The sequence below is a fragment of the Bos indicus genome, chromosome 9, assembly GCF_029378745.1.
Source record: "Bos indicus isolate NIAB-ARS_2022 breed Sahiwal x Tharparkar chromosome 9, NIAB-ARS_B.indTharparkar_mat_pri_1.0, whole genome shotgun sequence".
Lineage (NCBI taxonomy): Eukaryota > Metazoa > Chordata > Mammalia > Artiodactyla > Bovidae > Bos > Bos indicus.
In genome coordinates, this window is record NC_091768.1 from 50,531,029 (window position 1) to 50,549,750 (window position 18,722).

The 18,722-nt window shown below is 37.0% G+C and overlaps 1 protein-coding gene across 5 annotated transcripts in view; it reads left to right on the top strand.

The window, feature by feature from the left end:
- USP45 (ubiquitin specific peptidase 45) overlaps positions 1-18,722 on the top strand; it is a 77,487-nt gene that overhangs the window by 13,461 nt on the left and 45,304 nt on the right. For all 5 annotated transcript variants that reach the window (XM_019967317.2, XM_019967318.2, XM_070796037.1 and 2 more), the window contains exons 4-8: positions 1,389-1,492; positions 2,499-2,599; positions 15,011-15,153; positions 15,769-15,864; positions 18,286-18,416. In XM_019967317.2, coding sequence (XP_019822876.2) covers positions 1,389-1,492; positions 2,499-2,599; positions 15,011-15,153; positions 15,769-15,864; positions 18,286-18,416 — 575 coding nt within the window. The remainder of the gene's footprint in view (positions 1-1,388; positions 1,493-2,498; positions 2,600-15,010; positions 15,154-15,768; positions 15,865-18,285; positions 18,417-18,722) is intronic.

Here is an 18,722-nt window from a genome sequence, read left to right on the forward strand (position 1 = left end):
ACTGCCCCTCATGGCACATTGACAGAAATTGAATCTCATTTCTTTACTTACCTGGTGATGGGAGTTACTGTGATTGGTCTGAGTCTCAGTAGTTTTCAGTGGAGTTGGGTGAAGTGTGTAGAGTATTAGAAGTGTGTGTACAGGGGACGGGCACTGCTGCCCTGTGAAGATGCTCAGTGTTCCACTGTGCATCAGAGAAATGGTATGGAAATTAACTTGGCTCATGCCTGTTTTTACTGTATGACAAGAAGTAAATTAAATTAGCCTCTCTGCAAGAAGTTGAGTTTAATGAGAATCTAAATTGCTTTCTGAAACTTTTTTAAAAAGTTTAAAACAAAACCCCCCCTGCCAAATTTCAGCCATTTGTTTTTTTTTTAATCTTTTAATTCCTGTGGGGTTCATTAGTTGTGTATCAGTTAACATTCTTATTTACAAAGACCAATTTACATTCAGTTCAGTTCAGTTCAGTCGCTCGGTTGTGTCCGACTCTTTGTGACCCCATGAATCGCAGCACGCCAGGCCTCCCTGTCCATCACCAACTCCTGGAGTTCGCCCAGACTCACGTCCATTGAGTCAGTGATGCCATCCAGCCATCTCATCCTCTGTCGTCCCCTTCTCCTCCTGCCCCCAATCCCTCCCAGCATCAGAGTCTTTTCCAATGAGTCAACTCTTCGCATGAGGTGGCCAAAGTACTGGAGTTTCAGCCTCAGCATCATTCCTTCCAAAGAAATCCCAGGGGTGATCTCCTTCAGAATGGACTGGTTGGATCTCCTTGCAGTCCAGGGGACTCTCAAGAGTCTAACACCACAGTTCAAAAGCATCAATTCTTCGGCACTCAGCCTTCTTCACAGTCCAACTCATATCCATACATGACCACAGGAAAAACCATAGCCTTGACTAGGTGAACCTTTGTTGGCAAAGTAATGTCTCTGCTTTTGAATATGCTATCTAGGTTGGTCATAACTTTCCTTCCAAGGAATAAGCGTCTTTTAATTTCATGGCTGCAGTCACCATCTGCAGTGATTTTGGAGCCCAAAAAAATAAAGTCTGACACTGTTTCCACTGTTTCCCCATCTATTTCCCATGAAGTGATGGGACAGGATGCCATGATCTTCGTTTTCTGAACGTTGAGCTTTAAGCCAACTTTTTCACTCTCCACTTTCACTTTCATATCTGACATATCAAGAGTGTGCTGCGTGCTGCTGCATGCTCAGTCCTGTCCAACTGTTCGTGACCCCACGGACTGTAGCCTGCCACGCTCTTTTGTCTGTGGGAGTTCCCAGGTGAGAATACTGGAGTGGGTTGCCATTTAAGGATAATTTAGGTTTTGATTAATTTGAAATGAACTTATATGGAAGTCATACAAAGAGTGTTCTATTTATCTTTAGGGATGTGGTAAAAACTCAGAAGGCCAGCATTCATTGAAGCATTTCAAGAGTTGGAGAGCAGAGCTTCACTGTATTATAATTAATCTGAGCACATGGATCATATGGTAAGTTAGATTTGGTTAGTACTTGTGTCTACTATAAAAAGTATCTGAGTTTTATAAGGTAATATATCTAAAGCTATTATATCAGCTTGTGCTTTTAAGCCTGAACACAATCTGTAAAATAAGAAAATTAACATCCATGAATATAAAATTTAAGTAAGAAAGAAATTTAGTCATACCTCTAGTTTTCTTTAACATTTTCTCTGTACATTAAAGAAAAATTCTTGCTAGTTGATTTTGCTAAATTAGAATTCCAGAGGAGGAAAGTATCAGTTCTTCAATAGTCAACTGGTTTGGTAATTCTCTACAGGGGATAGCCTAAGCATATATGGTTTGTGAAAACTTAAGGATCTCTCAGTTTCAGTACTGTTGTCATTTGGGTTGATAATTCTTCATTGTGAAGGGGCCTGTCTCATGAGAGGACAGAGTTAGCCCTGGCCTCTAACCACTGGGTGCCAAGAGCAGCTCTGCCAGTTGTGATAATCAAAACTGTCTCACAGCTTTGCCAAATGTCCCCAGGGGTGTGGGTGGGGCAGAATTGCTCCTGTTCGAGAGTCACTTGACATACCCACATCAGCTTCTCCCTTGTCTCTTTCATGTCCAGTTCGTTCCTGCCTGTACCTGAAAGTATATAAATCTGTTCATTTCTCTCTCGAGCCATTGCATCTACCCTGATCTCCGGCTATTCCTGATGCCATCCAATCTGCCATTACACAGAGTGATGTTTTTAAAATGTAAATCAGATCATGGCAACCCTTGCTTAAAAACTTCTCATGGCACTCCATTACACTTAGGATAAGTGACCCAAACTCTTAAATTTGAATACTAGGCTCTGTATGAACTGTCCCCAGTTTTGTCTGTAGATGTATCTCATTGCTTTTGCCTCACCCTATGTATTTCCCTTACCCCTTAATTTAAAGACAAAAGTGGATAAATACTAACTATTTCTTGATGTGCAAAACTACTGAACATGTTTTCATAATATTTGCTTAAATTTATTTCTTTTTAGGTGTTATGAGTGTGATGAAAAATTATCAACACATTGTAATAAGAAGGTTTTGGCTCAGATAGTTGATTTTCTCCAGAAACATGTTTCTAAAACACAAACAAGTAAGTTCACAGCAGTTGCTAAAGAAATTTGTATTAAGGTATAATATTTTATAATTCTTATAAAGAAATGATACATTTATAAAGAGTACTTTGAGTTTTAGTGTGACCTCTCAGTATGAGTGCTGTGAATTCTTAGGTAGCGATTTTGTGATGTTATCTTACATAACTAATAATGAGAAGATGGAAAGGATAAGTTACTGGATTGTGGGCTTTGGAGTCAGATGGTGCTGAATTTGAATTTCGGTTCCACCTAAATAATTTAATTATCTATGTGACTTTAACTTCTTATTTATATGATACTTCTATCAAGTGGGATTGTTGTAACGCTTAGACGTGTTCTCTAAAGATTAGGAAGTAATGTGTATAAAAATACTTACATAAACCTTGACACATATTTATGAAATGACGTCTGTTATTTGTTATCATTGTAATGCCATCCTGACATTCACTACCTGGAGTTAGGCTAACCTGCCAGATTAAGGGCTCAGTTCCCAAAAGATTGCCCTCACATCAGACACCATTCTCAGGCTAGGAGTTCTCAGGCCCCCTGCATTTCTGACCAACTGGCTATCAGGGTGCCCACTATCTTCTTAGTTCAATAATTTATTGGAATGACCCAGAACATAGGAAAGTGCTATACTTAAAATTATAGTTTCAATATAGCAGCAACAACAAAAAAAAACACAAATCAGGACCCGCCAAAAGAAAAGATATAGGCTGAGATGTGGGAAGGTACCAGACATGAAGCTTTGTATCTTCTTCCTGTGGGATCAGGATGCATCACCTTCCCAGTGCAGTGATGTGTCAGTACACCCAGGGTATTGTTAACCAGGGAAGCTCACTGGAGCTTTGGTGTCTGGAGTTTTTAGTAGGGTTTCATTGTATAGGCGTGGTTGATTGAATCACTGGCCACAGGATTTAACTGAGCCTCCAGTATCCCAACCCTCTAATCACACGTTTGCTCTTTCTGGTATGGCTGGCCCCCATCCCGAGTCATCTCATTAGTGTACACCCTCTAAAGTCCCACATGAATAAAAAAGATACTTTGCTAACATAAACTATCAAGAGTGATGTGAGGGGCCCACCATAAGTAGAATAGATTCTCCAGTCACTCTGGTAATCCAAGGATTTAGAGAGGTCTTCTCAGGAACTTGGAACAAAGAGCAGCCAAATTCTTTATTATGGAAGTGATGTATATGTTGTATTTTCTTATCTAACATACAAGTAATATGTAATACATGTTAATATATATTAAGAATACATAGAGAAGCAGTTTATTCAATCAAAAATGTTAAGTGCCTACCACTTAATACTTTATTTGATATGAAGTGGTAAAACAAAAGCAGGTTTAACTTGTCCTCATGGAGTTTAGAGCATAGGGAGAGAGACAAACGTAACACACATGTAACTTCTGATAAGTGCTACAAAGGAAAGGAACAGATTGCCATGATAGGTGGTCTCATGGTCATAGTGATCAAGAAAGGCTTACGTGGCTGGAGTGTGGTTTGCTGGCAGAGAGCAGAATGTGATGAAGTTAAGATACGGTTATCAGGTTATGAAGAATACCATAGGGAATTCCATGGTAAAGAATTTTTATTTTATTGGAAAAGTCATGGAAACTGTTGAAGTGCTTTAAGTAGAAATGTAGTAGTCATTCCATCTTTTTTAAAAATAAAGATTACTCTGCCAAATGGAGAATGGACTGTTGTGCGTGAAGAGTGGAGGTGGGGAGATCCTTAAGGAGGTTATTGGGGTAGAGCAGGTAAGAGATGAGGAGGGGTTCTGGTGGAGAGTGGTGGACTAGGTGTAATGAGTGAGGGAGAGTAGGAGGCATCAAGTACGGATCTCAGGATTTTGGTTAACAAGGCAAATGGGGATAAATGGCCATGATAATTTTGAAATGCCTTTGGAGCAGGAATTGAACTGCTTAGTAGGTGGCATCAGAAACTGAAAAATTATGTAAAAGTATAGTTTTCAGCTGTGTTTTCTGTAGCCCAGTAGAGAATGATTTTTATTAGCTATTGCTCTGAGACAGTAATAGTGAAAACACTAGAGGAGGAGCTAGAGGAGGTAAACTCAGGTTCTTGGACAGCAGAAGAAACGATTAATTTTATCACTCACTCATTGGAAAATATGGTGGTTGTAGATATTTAATACTTAGAGAGCAGATGTTGGTCTTGATGGCTGTCTCCTGAAGGCTGCACATTACTTTCGTTGGCCAAAAGAAGAAATGCAGGGACAGGATGGCATGGGTGCCAAAAATACAGTTGTAGAAATTATTCCCTCTGGATTTTTTACATTAGAGTTTCCTTGAGGTTAAGAATAAAGACAGTCTGATTCCATTGAATTTTACAGATTTCTTGTATATTTATTATCACAAAGGATATTGTAAGGTAGGGAGTGTAGAATGGGACAAAAATCGTGGGGGGATTTGACATTCAATTCTGACTCTTTTCAGTCACTAGCTCTGTGACCTGGAACAGATTATTGTTTATCTGAGTCTCAGGTTCTTTTATTTCTTTTCTTTTTTTTTTAAATATTAAATTTATTTATTTATTTGGCTGTGCCAGGTCTTAGTTGCTACATGTGGGGTCTTTAGTTGCAGCATATGAAGTCTAGTTCCCTGACCAAGGATCAAACCCAGGCCCCCTGCATTGAGAGTGTGGAGTCTTAACCACTGGGCCACCAGGGAAGTCTTGTCTGAGCCTCATTTTCCTCAGCACTTTATCCATCTTTCCCATGAGAATAGAGGTTGACAAGACCTTTCTTAAGGTTTAAGGTGTGAAATAAAAAATATAATGATGTAATTCGAATAGAATTTATATTTTGAGTGATATTCACATAGAGTCCTTCAGAAATTCAAAGAGGAATACAGTGTTCAATTGAGCTCAGTAGGAATCACGCATGAGTGGATGAGCTGGCTTCCAAGTTGGTCCTTAAAGGATAAACTTTGGACAGGTAGAAGACATCATTTCAGGTGGTGAGAAGGAAGTGCTAATGTAAGCTTTAACTGTTTATGAAACCAGGGTAGCACTTGGAATGGGGAAACAGGTTCTTGAAGGAGTTTGAGAGTGTGTAGAACCTTTAAAGTCAGGGAGAGACATAGTTCTGAATTCAGGGTTTCCAGAAGGTCTAGGTCAAAATGTTATTATCTCTGTGTTCCAAGTTTCAGTAGCTCTTGGGCAAGTTTGATTCAAAATAAGATCCCATGGTATTCTAGAAGTAAGTTTTTTGGGATAGTAATATTATTATAAAATGCTTTACAGATCAAATATGGAAGTTGCTATTGAGGTTTGTAAGAATGCTGGATATGATTATATAGTTATTTTAAATGATAATCATGAAGATTGTGGAAATATAAAAACGTCTGTATATGGGAACTCAAAAAGACTATTAAACCGTATTCACTGTGTTCAAGTGAAAGGATAAGAGTGACTTAAAAGGAGCCTTTTTATATGTTAAGTAAAAATAACTACTGAGAGGAAAGCCTGTACCTGTACGTTAAACATGTTTTTAAGTTACATGATGCCTGGTCTCATTTCACATCTGATGCATCTAGTTTAGCCTCTCTGCTCAGTGAATCTCAACTTTTGTTCCCAGTAGCTCTTTAGACTCTATCAATATTTCTCATATTAGATATTAAAACTAAAAAAATTAGAATGTTTTTTAATTTTACTGGAAAATAGTAGTAATTCCATGACATGTTAACACAAATATCATATTTTTAGGACAGAGAACTGTTTCCAGAACAACACAAACCTAATCAGTGGCATTGTTTTACATTTTTACAACTCTCTTGAATGTCTGGCTTAATAGAAACAGCTGGATTCTCATAGCTACTTATGCATCCAGTCTGTTCTGATATCACATGGCATGTAGCTGCTGGAAAACTGCTTCGTATAATTGAGAATGAATGAAAGTTAAAAAACCAAATAACATCTTGGGCTTGTTACGAAAATACTGTTGAGCTTAAGGACGCTCAAGAGATGGAGGTCATCTTCAGATCCACTTTGAGAACTGCTGAACTAGCACATTTCTATCCTTGTAGTTTCTGTCTTCCATCTTTCTTGCCTGAAGGCTCGGCTTATATCCTACTTCAGTGACACTTTCCCAGTCCTTTGTTTTATCTCTCTGTGTAACCTACATTATAATCTTAACACTCGGATTTGTGGTGTTCAGCTTTTGTGTGTATCTGTGTCTGATTTATACAACTGTACGTGTCTTGAGGAATGTACCCTGGCTTATGTTCTTTCTGATTCTCATAGAACTAGGCAGTAAATACTGTTGAACTGAATTGCATTTTCACCAAAACACCCCTGAATATTATCAAATTATTTGTTCATTCAGTCTTCTAATATAGCTGAGTTTCTACCTTGTGCCAGAAACTGCTAGATGTTGGAGATACAGTAGTGCATGAGACAGATCTGTTTCTCAGTTCCTGCCATTATTGATCTTTTAGTCAGTGAGGGATATTGACAAGTCATAATTATAATTGCTGCTTAAATAGTGCTGTGATGGAGCAAGTACAGTGGACTATGAGAACAGTTTGGAGTGGTATCTAACCTAGAGGATCCAGGAAATTTTTATTTAGAGTAAGAGATTTCTAAGCTGGGAGCTGAAGGACAGCTAAATGTTAGCTAAGCAGGGAGCTGAAGGACAGCTAAATATTAGCTAAGCAGAAAGGGAAGGGGAGATAGCTTAGTGATGAAGGATCTGTTTAGGGATTGTATAGCTGCAAGATTGAGTTTTGTGATGATGGCCATGGTGAGAGGTGAGAATCTGGAGGTAAGTGGAAGTACCAATTGAAGGGCCTTGTAAGTTTAGAGTTTATCTTGCAGGCAGTATTGAGCCACTTATAGGTTCTAAGCAGAGAAGTGGATGATCAGTTACGTAGTTTAGAAAGACCACTTACTGTGCAATGGAGTTAGATAGGAATGCCCTTGTATGTATACCTGCCCACTCATATGGCAGTGTCATTTTATTATATGACTCAATCCAGACTTCTAAGGACAGTGGTTAGCCAGGAGGTAGAGGAATGTGGAGAACAAACAGGTGAAGTCATTGTTATTTGATTCCAAGGTAGAGGAATAGTGGGATAGCAAGTTTTTCCTTTTTATTCTTTAAAGATTAATCTTTTCAGCTGTAGAAATGGGCAAATTACATTAATACTACATGACTGGTTTAGGTAATTGCATTAAGCAGTTGAGGGAACCCTAGTGCTGGTTCCCAGAAGAATGCTTACAGCTGTGTAGATCTCACATCTGATGCTAGGATTTGCTTTAAAAAAAAAAAAAAAAAAAAACTCTCCACAATCTCCACCTCAAACACATATCAGAAAACTAAAAACAACAAATAAAATCTCCTTATAATGAAAAGGTCATATATAACACAAGATTGGAAAAAGAGCAAGAAAACTTTCTTGTGAGACCCACCCAGAAAACCAGAAATATGTGGGCCAGTTTTCCCAGAGGGCTTATTGCTCATTTTGGTAGTCTTGTAAATGTCACAGAAGTATTCTACAAACACAGGAATTCCCGTCGAAATTGTGTCATTGCATATATGTGAACTAGGCAGATGATAGAGAACCCCACATTCTTTTCTAAACCAGTAAATTTGAGTAATATTGATGGGATGCCATTTTCAAAGAACTTAAAGAGAGCATGAAATATTATATTCTGTTCATCAAGCTTATGCTCCTGATGTTAAAAGACATGTTGGTTCTTTGGTTTTATTAAGTTTGTTGTACCTGTTTTTGAAATAATAAAGTATATACATTTGGAATCTGAAATAATATATCTGAGTATAAATAATATTGTACCCTTTTACAATAACAATATATAATGTAATACTTTTTAAAATAAATAATACAGTTCTGCTATAAAGTGACAGTCGTATGCCTAAAATTTGCGTTTTCAAAAAATAAGTACTAAAAATAGTTATTCCCATATATGAACGGGGTTAGGGACAAAAAAAATGTTGAACATTTAAAAAAACAACTTATTACCTGTAGGGATTTAAATCTGGAGTTCCTCTTCCGAATTACAGAACACAGAAAACCACTTGAATGAATTTACTCAGTTCTCCCCAAAATGGTGCTAACTTGTACCCTTCTGGGTATAGAGGAAGATGTTAAATTGCATACAGTGGGTACGTAGAGTATTAGGGCTTAATATTTTTTGATGAACCCTTTGAGAAGGGCTGCTATAACTTTAATAAAGGTATAAATTCATACACCAAAGACAACCAGCAATTGATTATATACAACTTTTGCTTGAAAGCAGTAGTCTTTTCTATCACCACTAGCATTTCATCAGTGTCTCAAGTTGTTACACTTAGAAACCTTATCATCCATTGTTAGACAGATAGCAGATCATAATGGATGTGTGGATTCTGAACCCAGATTGCCCAGGTTTGAATCTACTCTGTACAATTAGCTGTGTGCCTTCGTTTGATCATGATCTTTACAATGAGGAAAGTTAACAGAGGAGATGATGCTTTCAGATTCTTTCTTTAAATAAGCAAACTGCAAAATAAGTTTGCTTTCCTCATGCCTATGGGACACTCAGGATGCACTAGTGTTCCAGCTCTGGTTTAACCAAGACAGTTCACAAATATTTATGCCTTTGCGAAAAGAGCGACGTTTGATATTATTTGGCAACAAATCCACTGTTGGTTGTTTTCAGTTTTCTCCTGCTAAGTCACTTCAGTCGTGTCCGACTCTGTGTGACCCCATAGACGGCAGCCCACCAGGCTCCCCCGTCCCTGGAATTCTCCAGGCAAGAACACTGGAGTGGGTTGCCATTTCCTTCTCCAATGCATGAAAGTGAAAAGTGAAAGTGAAGTCGCTCAGTCATGTCCTACTCTTATCGACCCCATGAACTGCAGCCTGCCAGGCTCCCCAGTCCATGGGATTTTCCAGGCAAGAGTACTGGAGTAGGTTGCCATTGCCTTCTCCCATGATGAACAAAACTGCATCTTTGGTCCTGTGATGAGCAAAACTGCATCTCTGTATTTGCTTCTCTGTTTCTGTAGGTTAAATTTTTTGGAATTTCTGGCCAATTTATAAGCACATCTTGAATTTTGATTACTGTTGTTAAGCTGCCCTCTAGAAAGACTATGCAAAGGATATAGTTGGCAAGAATACTCTTTTTTCTGTGTCTAACTTTCTTTATAGTTTTTAGCGATTTTTTTGGTTTTGTTTTTGGGGGTTTGGAGGGAGCAGTAATGAAATTTTTAGTCATTGTTACTAAGTCCACCAGTCTTTTCTGTAACGGTTTTTTAGCCTTTGAGATCATGCTTTGAAAGTCTTTTTATTCTAAGGTTATAAACATATTCACTCACAATTTTCTGGTACATTAAGGATTTTTTAAAGTTTATAATTTAATATCTGCTGCTGCTACGTCGCTTCAGTCGTGTCCGACTCTGTGTGACCCCAGAGACGGCAGCCCACCAGGCTCCCCTGTCCCTGGGATTCTCCAGGCAAGAACACTGGAGTGGGTTGCCATTTCCTTCTCCAATGCATGAGAGTGAAAAGTGAAAGTGAAGTCGCTCAGTCGTGTCCGACTCTTCGAGACCCCATGGACTGCAGCCTACCAGGCTCCTCCGACCATGGGTTTTCCAGGCAAGAGTACTGGAGTGGGGTGCAGTTGCCTTCTTCTGATTTAATATCTAGAGTTGGTTTAAACGGTAGGGAATCTTTGTGTTGGACTCATTTTTATTGTAGCAAAATTTGAGGTGCTTAAGATTACTTTTTAGATAATCTTAGCCAAATTTTGAAAACATTTTCTTTTCTCTTTATTTTGGCTCTGCTGGTGCTTCAGCCAGAAAGTGAAGACTTTGTCTGGTTTATTTTGTTGTTGTTGTTGTAGCAGCTTTGTCCTTTTAATTATACCATCCTTCAAAACATCTTGAAGTTCAGCCCTTAGTTGCATTCATTCTGTGTTCATAAAGGAAGAGTTCTTAAAGTGAATATGATCTAAAATTGCTGCCAGATTGAGAAAGCTTTGTTGTCTCTAAAAGCAAAATGATCAGTAATTATTCTACGTTGGAAGTAACAAATTGCATTTTATTAAAATGCATACCTGTCTGTAGGTCAGATAACTGTGAGACTGATTCAAACACCCTTGTTTTCAACTAGAAACTTAAACTCGCAGCTGACAGTTTCAGTAAGCAAATGTACATGAATACTTAGTTTCTAAAAGTTTTACTATGATGTAATCATGAATTTCAGGCTAAATTTCTCTATGCTATTCACTGTGTGTCAATTCCTTATACTCCAGTCATAAATCATAGGCAATTATAAATAATTATAGATAGTGGTACATACAGTATCTGGTACACAGTGGACATTTAATAAAGCAATTTTATTTGAACTGTTACCTTTTACATTTATAGTTTACATATATTTATATAAACTATTTCATATATAACTGTTTCATTGTAACCATGCTGCTTAGTAAAATGAAAAACGTGCACTTTAAATAAGATACATATAAATAGTTCTTAGAAAATGTCAGTCCATTTTCTAGTCCTATTATTGGATCTATTTAATATTCAAGCCTAATAACATAATTAATTTTGAACGTGTTCTCACAGAGTTACATGTATAAGTCAACAAAACAGACTCTTGCCACTTATGTGAAGTAGCTATTTAACCATGAAATAAACTATTTTTATTGCCATTGCCCCGTGGATATGTTCTTCCTGGCAGTGCTGTCCATATTTGGTGGCTCTGCATGGAGAGCCAGGTGGTGCTGAAAAGCATCGCACAGTGAAGCGTGGATATATCTAGGTTTGACATTTGTCATCCCTTACTGCTGAAGGGAAGGGTAAAATCTGGTTTTCCATATGCTTATGCTTTTTTTTGCCTGCAGTTTTGACCAGATGGTCTTATGAACATTGTTTACTTTAAGATGCTATCCCAGATGTTTTGAAAACTGATGGGTAAATGTGATATACAGATACATAAATCATTTGCACTGTATGGTTTAACAAATACTATTTGGCCTTATAAGATTAAAATATAAGTTACTTCTGGAAGTATTTTCCCAAGTGATAATAAATATAATTTATAGATATATAGTATATATTTATATGGAGTTAATAGTTTATTTCCCCCAGCCACTCTGTTTTCATAATAAGCTAAAACATGGCAACATTTATTAAGAACGTTAACTAAAGGGAATACTTGTGAGAAGTCATATTTGTTAGGGGTTGAGAACAGTCAAATCTGTACGAATCTTGCCTGCTATTTTTTTGTAATTCTTCTCATTGAGCATAAATCACTGAAGAGAAATTACCTGGCAAAATGACAATGGATTTATAATCAAAAGATTATCATTTTTATTCTGGGCAAATCACTTAACCAGTTGGAGAATGAGTTTTGTAAAATCACAGCAACAACCTTGCCCCAAAAGACGGGACACTGCTTGGATTTAATTATTCTTTTGTCCTAAATCTCTTAAAAATCACTGTGAAGCCATCCAGTGGCAATAGCTACAATGAGAGCCTGAAATCTGCCAATTCTGGACTTCAGTTGGAATATCAGATGTAATTAAGAGGTGGACTGCTCCCGTTTGCAAGCCAGGATCAGCATGGGGCTTCCTCTTGTTTGTGCAGTGCTTCTTCAGCACTGGCTGGCTTTTTTCATTTGCTTTTGCATTTCCTTGCAAGTTTGAATACTGTCTGGCCTTTTCCCGCTTTTCCTTTTCTCTACGCCTGGCCTCTGTACTTCAGTGACCCTCTCCATTGATTGTACCGAGCTTTGTCTCCAGGCTCTAGTATGGGGTATAATTCTTATCATTTATTTTTAATATCTGGAGGACAGGAGGAGAGGTCTATTTTTCTAGTTCTTTTCTGTGTTAATTCAGAATTCTAGGGTTGGGATTTAAAAACAACTCCTCGTTATCTGGATAACAAATATCCAGTAACAACCAATAGTGTTTAACGTAGGAATAAAGGGGGGAAAACAGGTAATAGAGTTAATGATAAAATGTTGTGTCACAGGGTAAAAGTTGAGTTGAAGGAAAAATCTTTTCTTTGTAATAGATTTGGTTAGTGAAAGAAACATCTGAGAATCCACAGATCTATTTTTCTCCCTAAGATGTTTCCACATGAGGAAAAAAAGCAGGATCACAAAAACCATGAAGTCAATGTAAAAGGCAAAACTCACATTAGCAATTTAGGAAATCCAGTTAGAAATGAGATAAACTTGAGGGGAAAATCCCCAGAAAATACCGGAAATGATTAAAGAGAAGAAAGTGAGAGCAGACAAACAATGGACATGACAAATAGCTCATGAAGATGTGGATGTTGGCATGAATAGCAATTTCGGGGGGCTCTCTGGGCTGTTTTTCACACACTTACAAAGTGCTTAGCATGCCCGATACTTTGCAAAGCAAGTTTAGCTCATTTAATCCTTATAAAAACTATATAAGAAAATATGTTAATCATCCCACTTGATTGATAGTGGAACCCTATGGCTAGAAGCCTTTCCTTTGGCAAAAGTCACAGGTCGTTCCTTTGACCAACAAGGTGTGCATGATATCAGTCTGCCAGTACCTGAGACTGAGGTTTCTCTTGATGGTGTTTGTTTTCCACTCCTGTCCATGAGAAAAGGGCCGCCTCAGCGCCTTTATATCTCCCATAATGCTTTTGTACAGAAGGCTGGGGAGGAGATGTCTTAATTTATTTCCTCTTAAGAAGTCATTGGAAGCATATAAAGCTAAAATTTGACAGTATTTGCTGTTTAATGTTGTTGGTTTTAATTTATATTGAGCTTTTAAAATATGTATGTTCTCTTCAACATCACACCCCTGTGGAGGATAGAGCAGTCATAAGAGACATTCTCTTATCTCCATGAATCTGGTTGGAGAAGCAGACAGCCACTTAAAAGTTAATTAGCAATGCAGGACAGCATATCAGTATTGCATGCGTGCATGCTAAGTCACTTCAGCTGTATCCAACTCTTTGAAACTCCCAATGGACCACAGCCTGCCAGGCTCCTCTGTCCATGGGATTCTCCAGGCAAGATACTGGAAGGGGTTGGTTGCCATTTCCCTCTCCATTGTCAGTATTAAGTAAATAAAAATATAATTGTAAATACTGTAAAATCTGAGAGTTGAAAGGAATATAAAAGAACATCCCTTTAAAATCAGAAGATTTGAGAACTTCGCAGTTTCATGTCAAACTTCAAATTATAATGATTTAGAAATCTGTTAAATAGATAATAATCAATAATACCAGTTCATAAATGTTAGAAATTTTTCTTCATTTTCATAGTTATTAAACATGATGAATTGATATAATTTGCAAATCAGTGTTAATTATGCAAGTCAGTAAGCCCAAAACATGCACTTTACCATACTCTTAAGTATTAGATATTTTACTTTTTATATTATGCTGTGGGATTCCCCACCCCCTAGCCCCAGGTTCTGCATCCTTGGATTCAGCCAACCACAGATCAGAAATATTCCCCCCAAAATTCCAGATACTTCCTAAAAGGAAAACCTGAATTTGCTGTTCACTGGCAACTATTTATTTACATAGCATTTTTATTGTATTAGGTATTATAAGTGATCTAGAGATGATTTAAAGTATATGGGTGGATGTGTGTATGTTACATACAAATACTGTGCCATTTTATATAAGAGACTTGAGCATCCATGGATTTTATTTTGACAGTTTCTAATTTATAGAAAGTAAGAACTATACCATCCCCAAATTACTACTGTATGGTGTTTTTAAAATTCCATCACATTTCTTCTGTTTATTAATTGGCATTCTTTTGTCAGGAAACGTTTTTTCTTTTATCCTCATTTAAAAAGTCTATTATCAATTCAGACCCATTCTCATTTTGTTCATTGAGTAATACTCTTATCAGTACTCTTCTTTATTTTGATATACAAATTGTTCCAAATTGGACCACTGGAAACCTGTTCAAAATGATGCCTGTGTATTTTGACATACTCATCTTTTTTTCTTCTTTGGAGCACTTATTTTCTGGAATAACAAAAATGGTAGAGGCTCATTTTGCCTCTTTTGCTGCCCCAGGTTTAGAATCAGCCTTTTCTTCAAAGAGTCTTCATTTGTTTTAATGGACAATGGTATTTAGAAACCAAGATCTTTTCTACTTGCTTGTTTAAAATTCATTTTAAACTACTTTATTTTTAAATTCACCTGGAATTCTACAGGGAGGTTTGAAGAATGGATGTGTATGTATTAGGATGAATTAAAATGAATTACTTTAGCTGTAAGATACAAAACAAGAACTACTTATTTCCATTTGTATTCTTGCCTCTCAGAAACACTGATTCAGAGGAAAAATCTTATTTAATTTTAAATAATATATTTAAATTGTATCAAATGATATGTATTTAAAATCTCATATCCATTGTGTTTTCTCTAACTTAGGTGCATTTTCTAGAATCATAAAACTTTGTGAAGAAAAATGTGAAACAGGTGAAAAAAATAAGGGAAGAAAAGGTGGCAGTGTAACATCTGTAAAGGGAATTACAAATTTAGGAAATACTTGCTTCTTTAATGCGGTCATGCAGGTAAGAGCCATGAGAAAGCTTTGTAAAATGTAAAAGTTTGTTTTAATTAATTTGTGTTTTTTGGCACACCTTGGACGTCAAATAGCAAGCACACCTTGGACTGCTAAATGTTCATCTAGAAGTTTATCTGTTTTCTTTTTGATTGTTTTTGGCTGTTTTTAGCCATTGGGCTTCCCTTGTGGCTCAGCTGATAAAGAATCCGCCTGCCATGTGTGAGACCTGGGTTCGATCCCTGGGTTGCGAAGATCCCCTGGTGAAGGGAAAGGCTACTCACTCCAGTATTCTCCCTGGAGAATTCCATGGACTGTATAGGCCATGGGGTTGCAAAAAGTCAGATATGACTGAGCGACTTTCATTTTCACTTTAGCCATTGTCATATAGTACATATGCCTTCTTTTTCCACATTGATTCTGAAAGACCTCTGTATTTTACCATGGCTCTGTCAGTAATAGTGATATTTATTAAATGTAAAATGTATTTAGTTAAATTTTCTTAAAACCTAAAGACATTTTTGCTATATCAGATGATATTTGAAACTTGGAGAGAGTATTTATTCTGTGAAATTGGAGGCATATTATAACTGAATCAGAAGATAATACTTTTATTTTCTTTCAGAACTTGGCACAGTCTTACATTCTTACTGAATTGATGAATGAAATCAAAGAACATGGTACAAAACTCAAGATTGTTCCTTCCTCTGACTCTCAACTGGTAAGAATTATAATTATCTGGATAATAGCTCTTTTTAGATAAGCTGGTGATGTTGCCAAAATCTATTTTTCTTACTTCTCAGAGCTATCCATTGAGATGGTAGTCAGAGAATTTGAAAAAATAATTCAAAAGCATTTTGTGAAAATAAATAATAAGACTTAAAACTTCTAAGATCAGAGCTTTAAGATATGTTATGCTTCAAACATCTCATAAGTCAAACAACAGAAAAAATACTGACGCAGCTTTTGAGTAGACATACTAGAAAAGACTAAAGCATTTTGATTTTTGTTGAATGAAACATCTAGGATTCTTGTTCTATATTATAAAATCTGTATTATAAAATTGATAGTTAATGGTAACATTTACTTAAATACAGCATTTTTATCCTTTAAAGGTAGATTTAATTTTAATAGTGATCATCTGAAGGTTTTCTGGAGCCTAGTTTGATATTGAGTTTTTAAACTAGTGAGAAAGGGGAAAAGGCAGCCTCTGACATTTGGAAGCTATCCTGATACCCACTGTTAGGCCATGTTGTTCACGTAACCTCACAGAATACCAGCCTCAAGCAAGGTTACTCCAAGACTGTTAAATGAGACAAAACAAGTCCGCTTAATACTTTTGTCTAAACCAAGATTACTCTTCCAGTGAGAAAATCCCAGTCACCTTCTCTTGGCCAAAAGGAGTCACTGTGACTTTTTTTTTCACTTGTTACAGCTTTATCTTCATTCTAGTTTCCTTTTATTGAGATATTTCATCGTAGAAATACCCCCACTTTATTACAGCATCCAACTGAGAACAGACCTTTTCTAAAATTATTTTCCTTAATTTCTTCCCTAAACCACCCACCTGAAACCCAAATCCTCCATTGGTTCTTTTGAATACCTCTGATTGAGACACTCCATGGTTCCCTGTTGTGTGTGTTCCCCCTCAAACCAACAAGTAATGAACCCATCTTGTTCTGCTCCAAGTGTGTTCCTGGTGGTCTTGGAGGGTATTACACTAATAATTAAGAGTCCAGTTAGAAATTGATTTGGAGAAGGTGATGGCACCCCACTCCAGTACTCTTGCCGGGAAAATCCCATGGACAGAGGAGCCTGGTAGGCTGCAGTCCATGGGGTCGCGAAGAGTCGGACACGACTGAGTGACTTCCTTTTCACTTTTCACTTTCATGCATTGGAGAAGGAAATGGCAACCCACTCCAGTGTTCTTGCCTGGAGAATCCCAGGGATAGGGGAGCCTGGTGGGCTGCCGTCTATGGGGTCACACAGAGTCGGACACAACTGAAGTGACTTAGCAGCAGCAGCAGAAATTGATTTGTCTATGTGTGTTTTAGAGGAACAAAGAGTGAAGGTATAGCTCATAATCTGGCTGTTGAAATTCTTAAAAAAGAGGAATTCTAAAACTTCTTAGCCCAATGTAGTAACCTTAGATTTTTCTTCGAAGGAAGCAATTTTGAAAGACACTATGGTTGTATTTTTTGTTAAAAAGTCAGTCTGTAAACTCACTGCCCTTTCATTCTCTTGAGATTTTTATGGTGAAGCCCAGTTGCCACCTTGGGAGCTAGTGAAGACTGCTTTACAAAATAATGATAGGGTTTGAAAAGATTTCTGACTAACTGTGATCTGATGTTAGATTTAAGTATTTCACACTTGAAGCTGTGAAATTAGTATATGGCAATCAGATATTATAGCTGATCACTGTAGGTTTGTCATTCTAAGAGGGAAATTTTCAATCTTAGGTCTTAGTTTTTTAGGACATAATAGTTGACCTGAGTTGTGGGACTATCAGTATAGATCACTGCTCTTTCACCACCTGTTTTCTTTGGGCCTTTGTAATCTGTATGCCTTTTCTTTCTTTTCCGTACCTTATTGTGGTTCAAACCACCAGTAATATGTTGAACAGAAGTGATAAATGTTTTAGTCCCCGAATTAGGGAGAAAACACTCAGTACTTCATTATTAATATGAGTAGGTATAAAATAAGTACAAGGTAATGTATTTTGTGACATAATTCCCATTCCTTATTTTATTAGTAAAATATTTGGAAAAAAGAAGAATATGGGGTTTTGCTAATAAATGTTTATGATTATTTGTGAATATGTACAAATAACAAGTCAATGAATAATTTTAGGAGAGTACATGAAGGGACAGTTAAAAGCAATGAAATATTGGTTTTTCACTCTTGAGCTAATAGTTATATAAAATAAAGGGCAGAAGATATGAGAATACCTATATTTTTTCAAGGTAAGGCATTTAATTTCATTTTTTATATAGTTTTCTTGTATATGAGGGAATAAAGCTTTTTAATACACTTGAGATGGTTTAGTCATCATTTAAACAATATAACTCTCTCTTAGATTTTTTAATGACATTTTATTTTAAAATTGTTTATTTCTGACAAAGAATTGATCCTGTTTTTAAAGGACCCGTTAGTGGTGGAACTTTCAAGCCCAGGACCATTGACCTCAGCCTTGTTCCTGTTTCTTCACAGCATGAAGGAGACTGAAAGAGGACCACTTTCTCCCAAAGTTCTTTTTAATCAGCTTTGTCAGAAGTGGGTACATCTACTGTCTTAATATGAATGATCATGAGTTACGAAGCACTAATATGCTTGTCTGGGCTTCCCTGGTGGCTCTGACAGTTAAGAGTCTGCCTATGATGCAGGAGACCTGGTTCGATTCCTGGGTAGGGAAGATCTCCTAGAGCTTAATATGAGTAGTTTGACACTTACTGTGACTTTGCTGTTATGTCTTGGACTACCAAGAGAAAGGGACTTTCCAGGTGTCAGTAGTGGTAAAGAACCCACCTGCCAATGCAGAAGACATAAGAGACGCAGGTTTGATCCCCAGGTTGGGAAGAT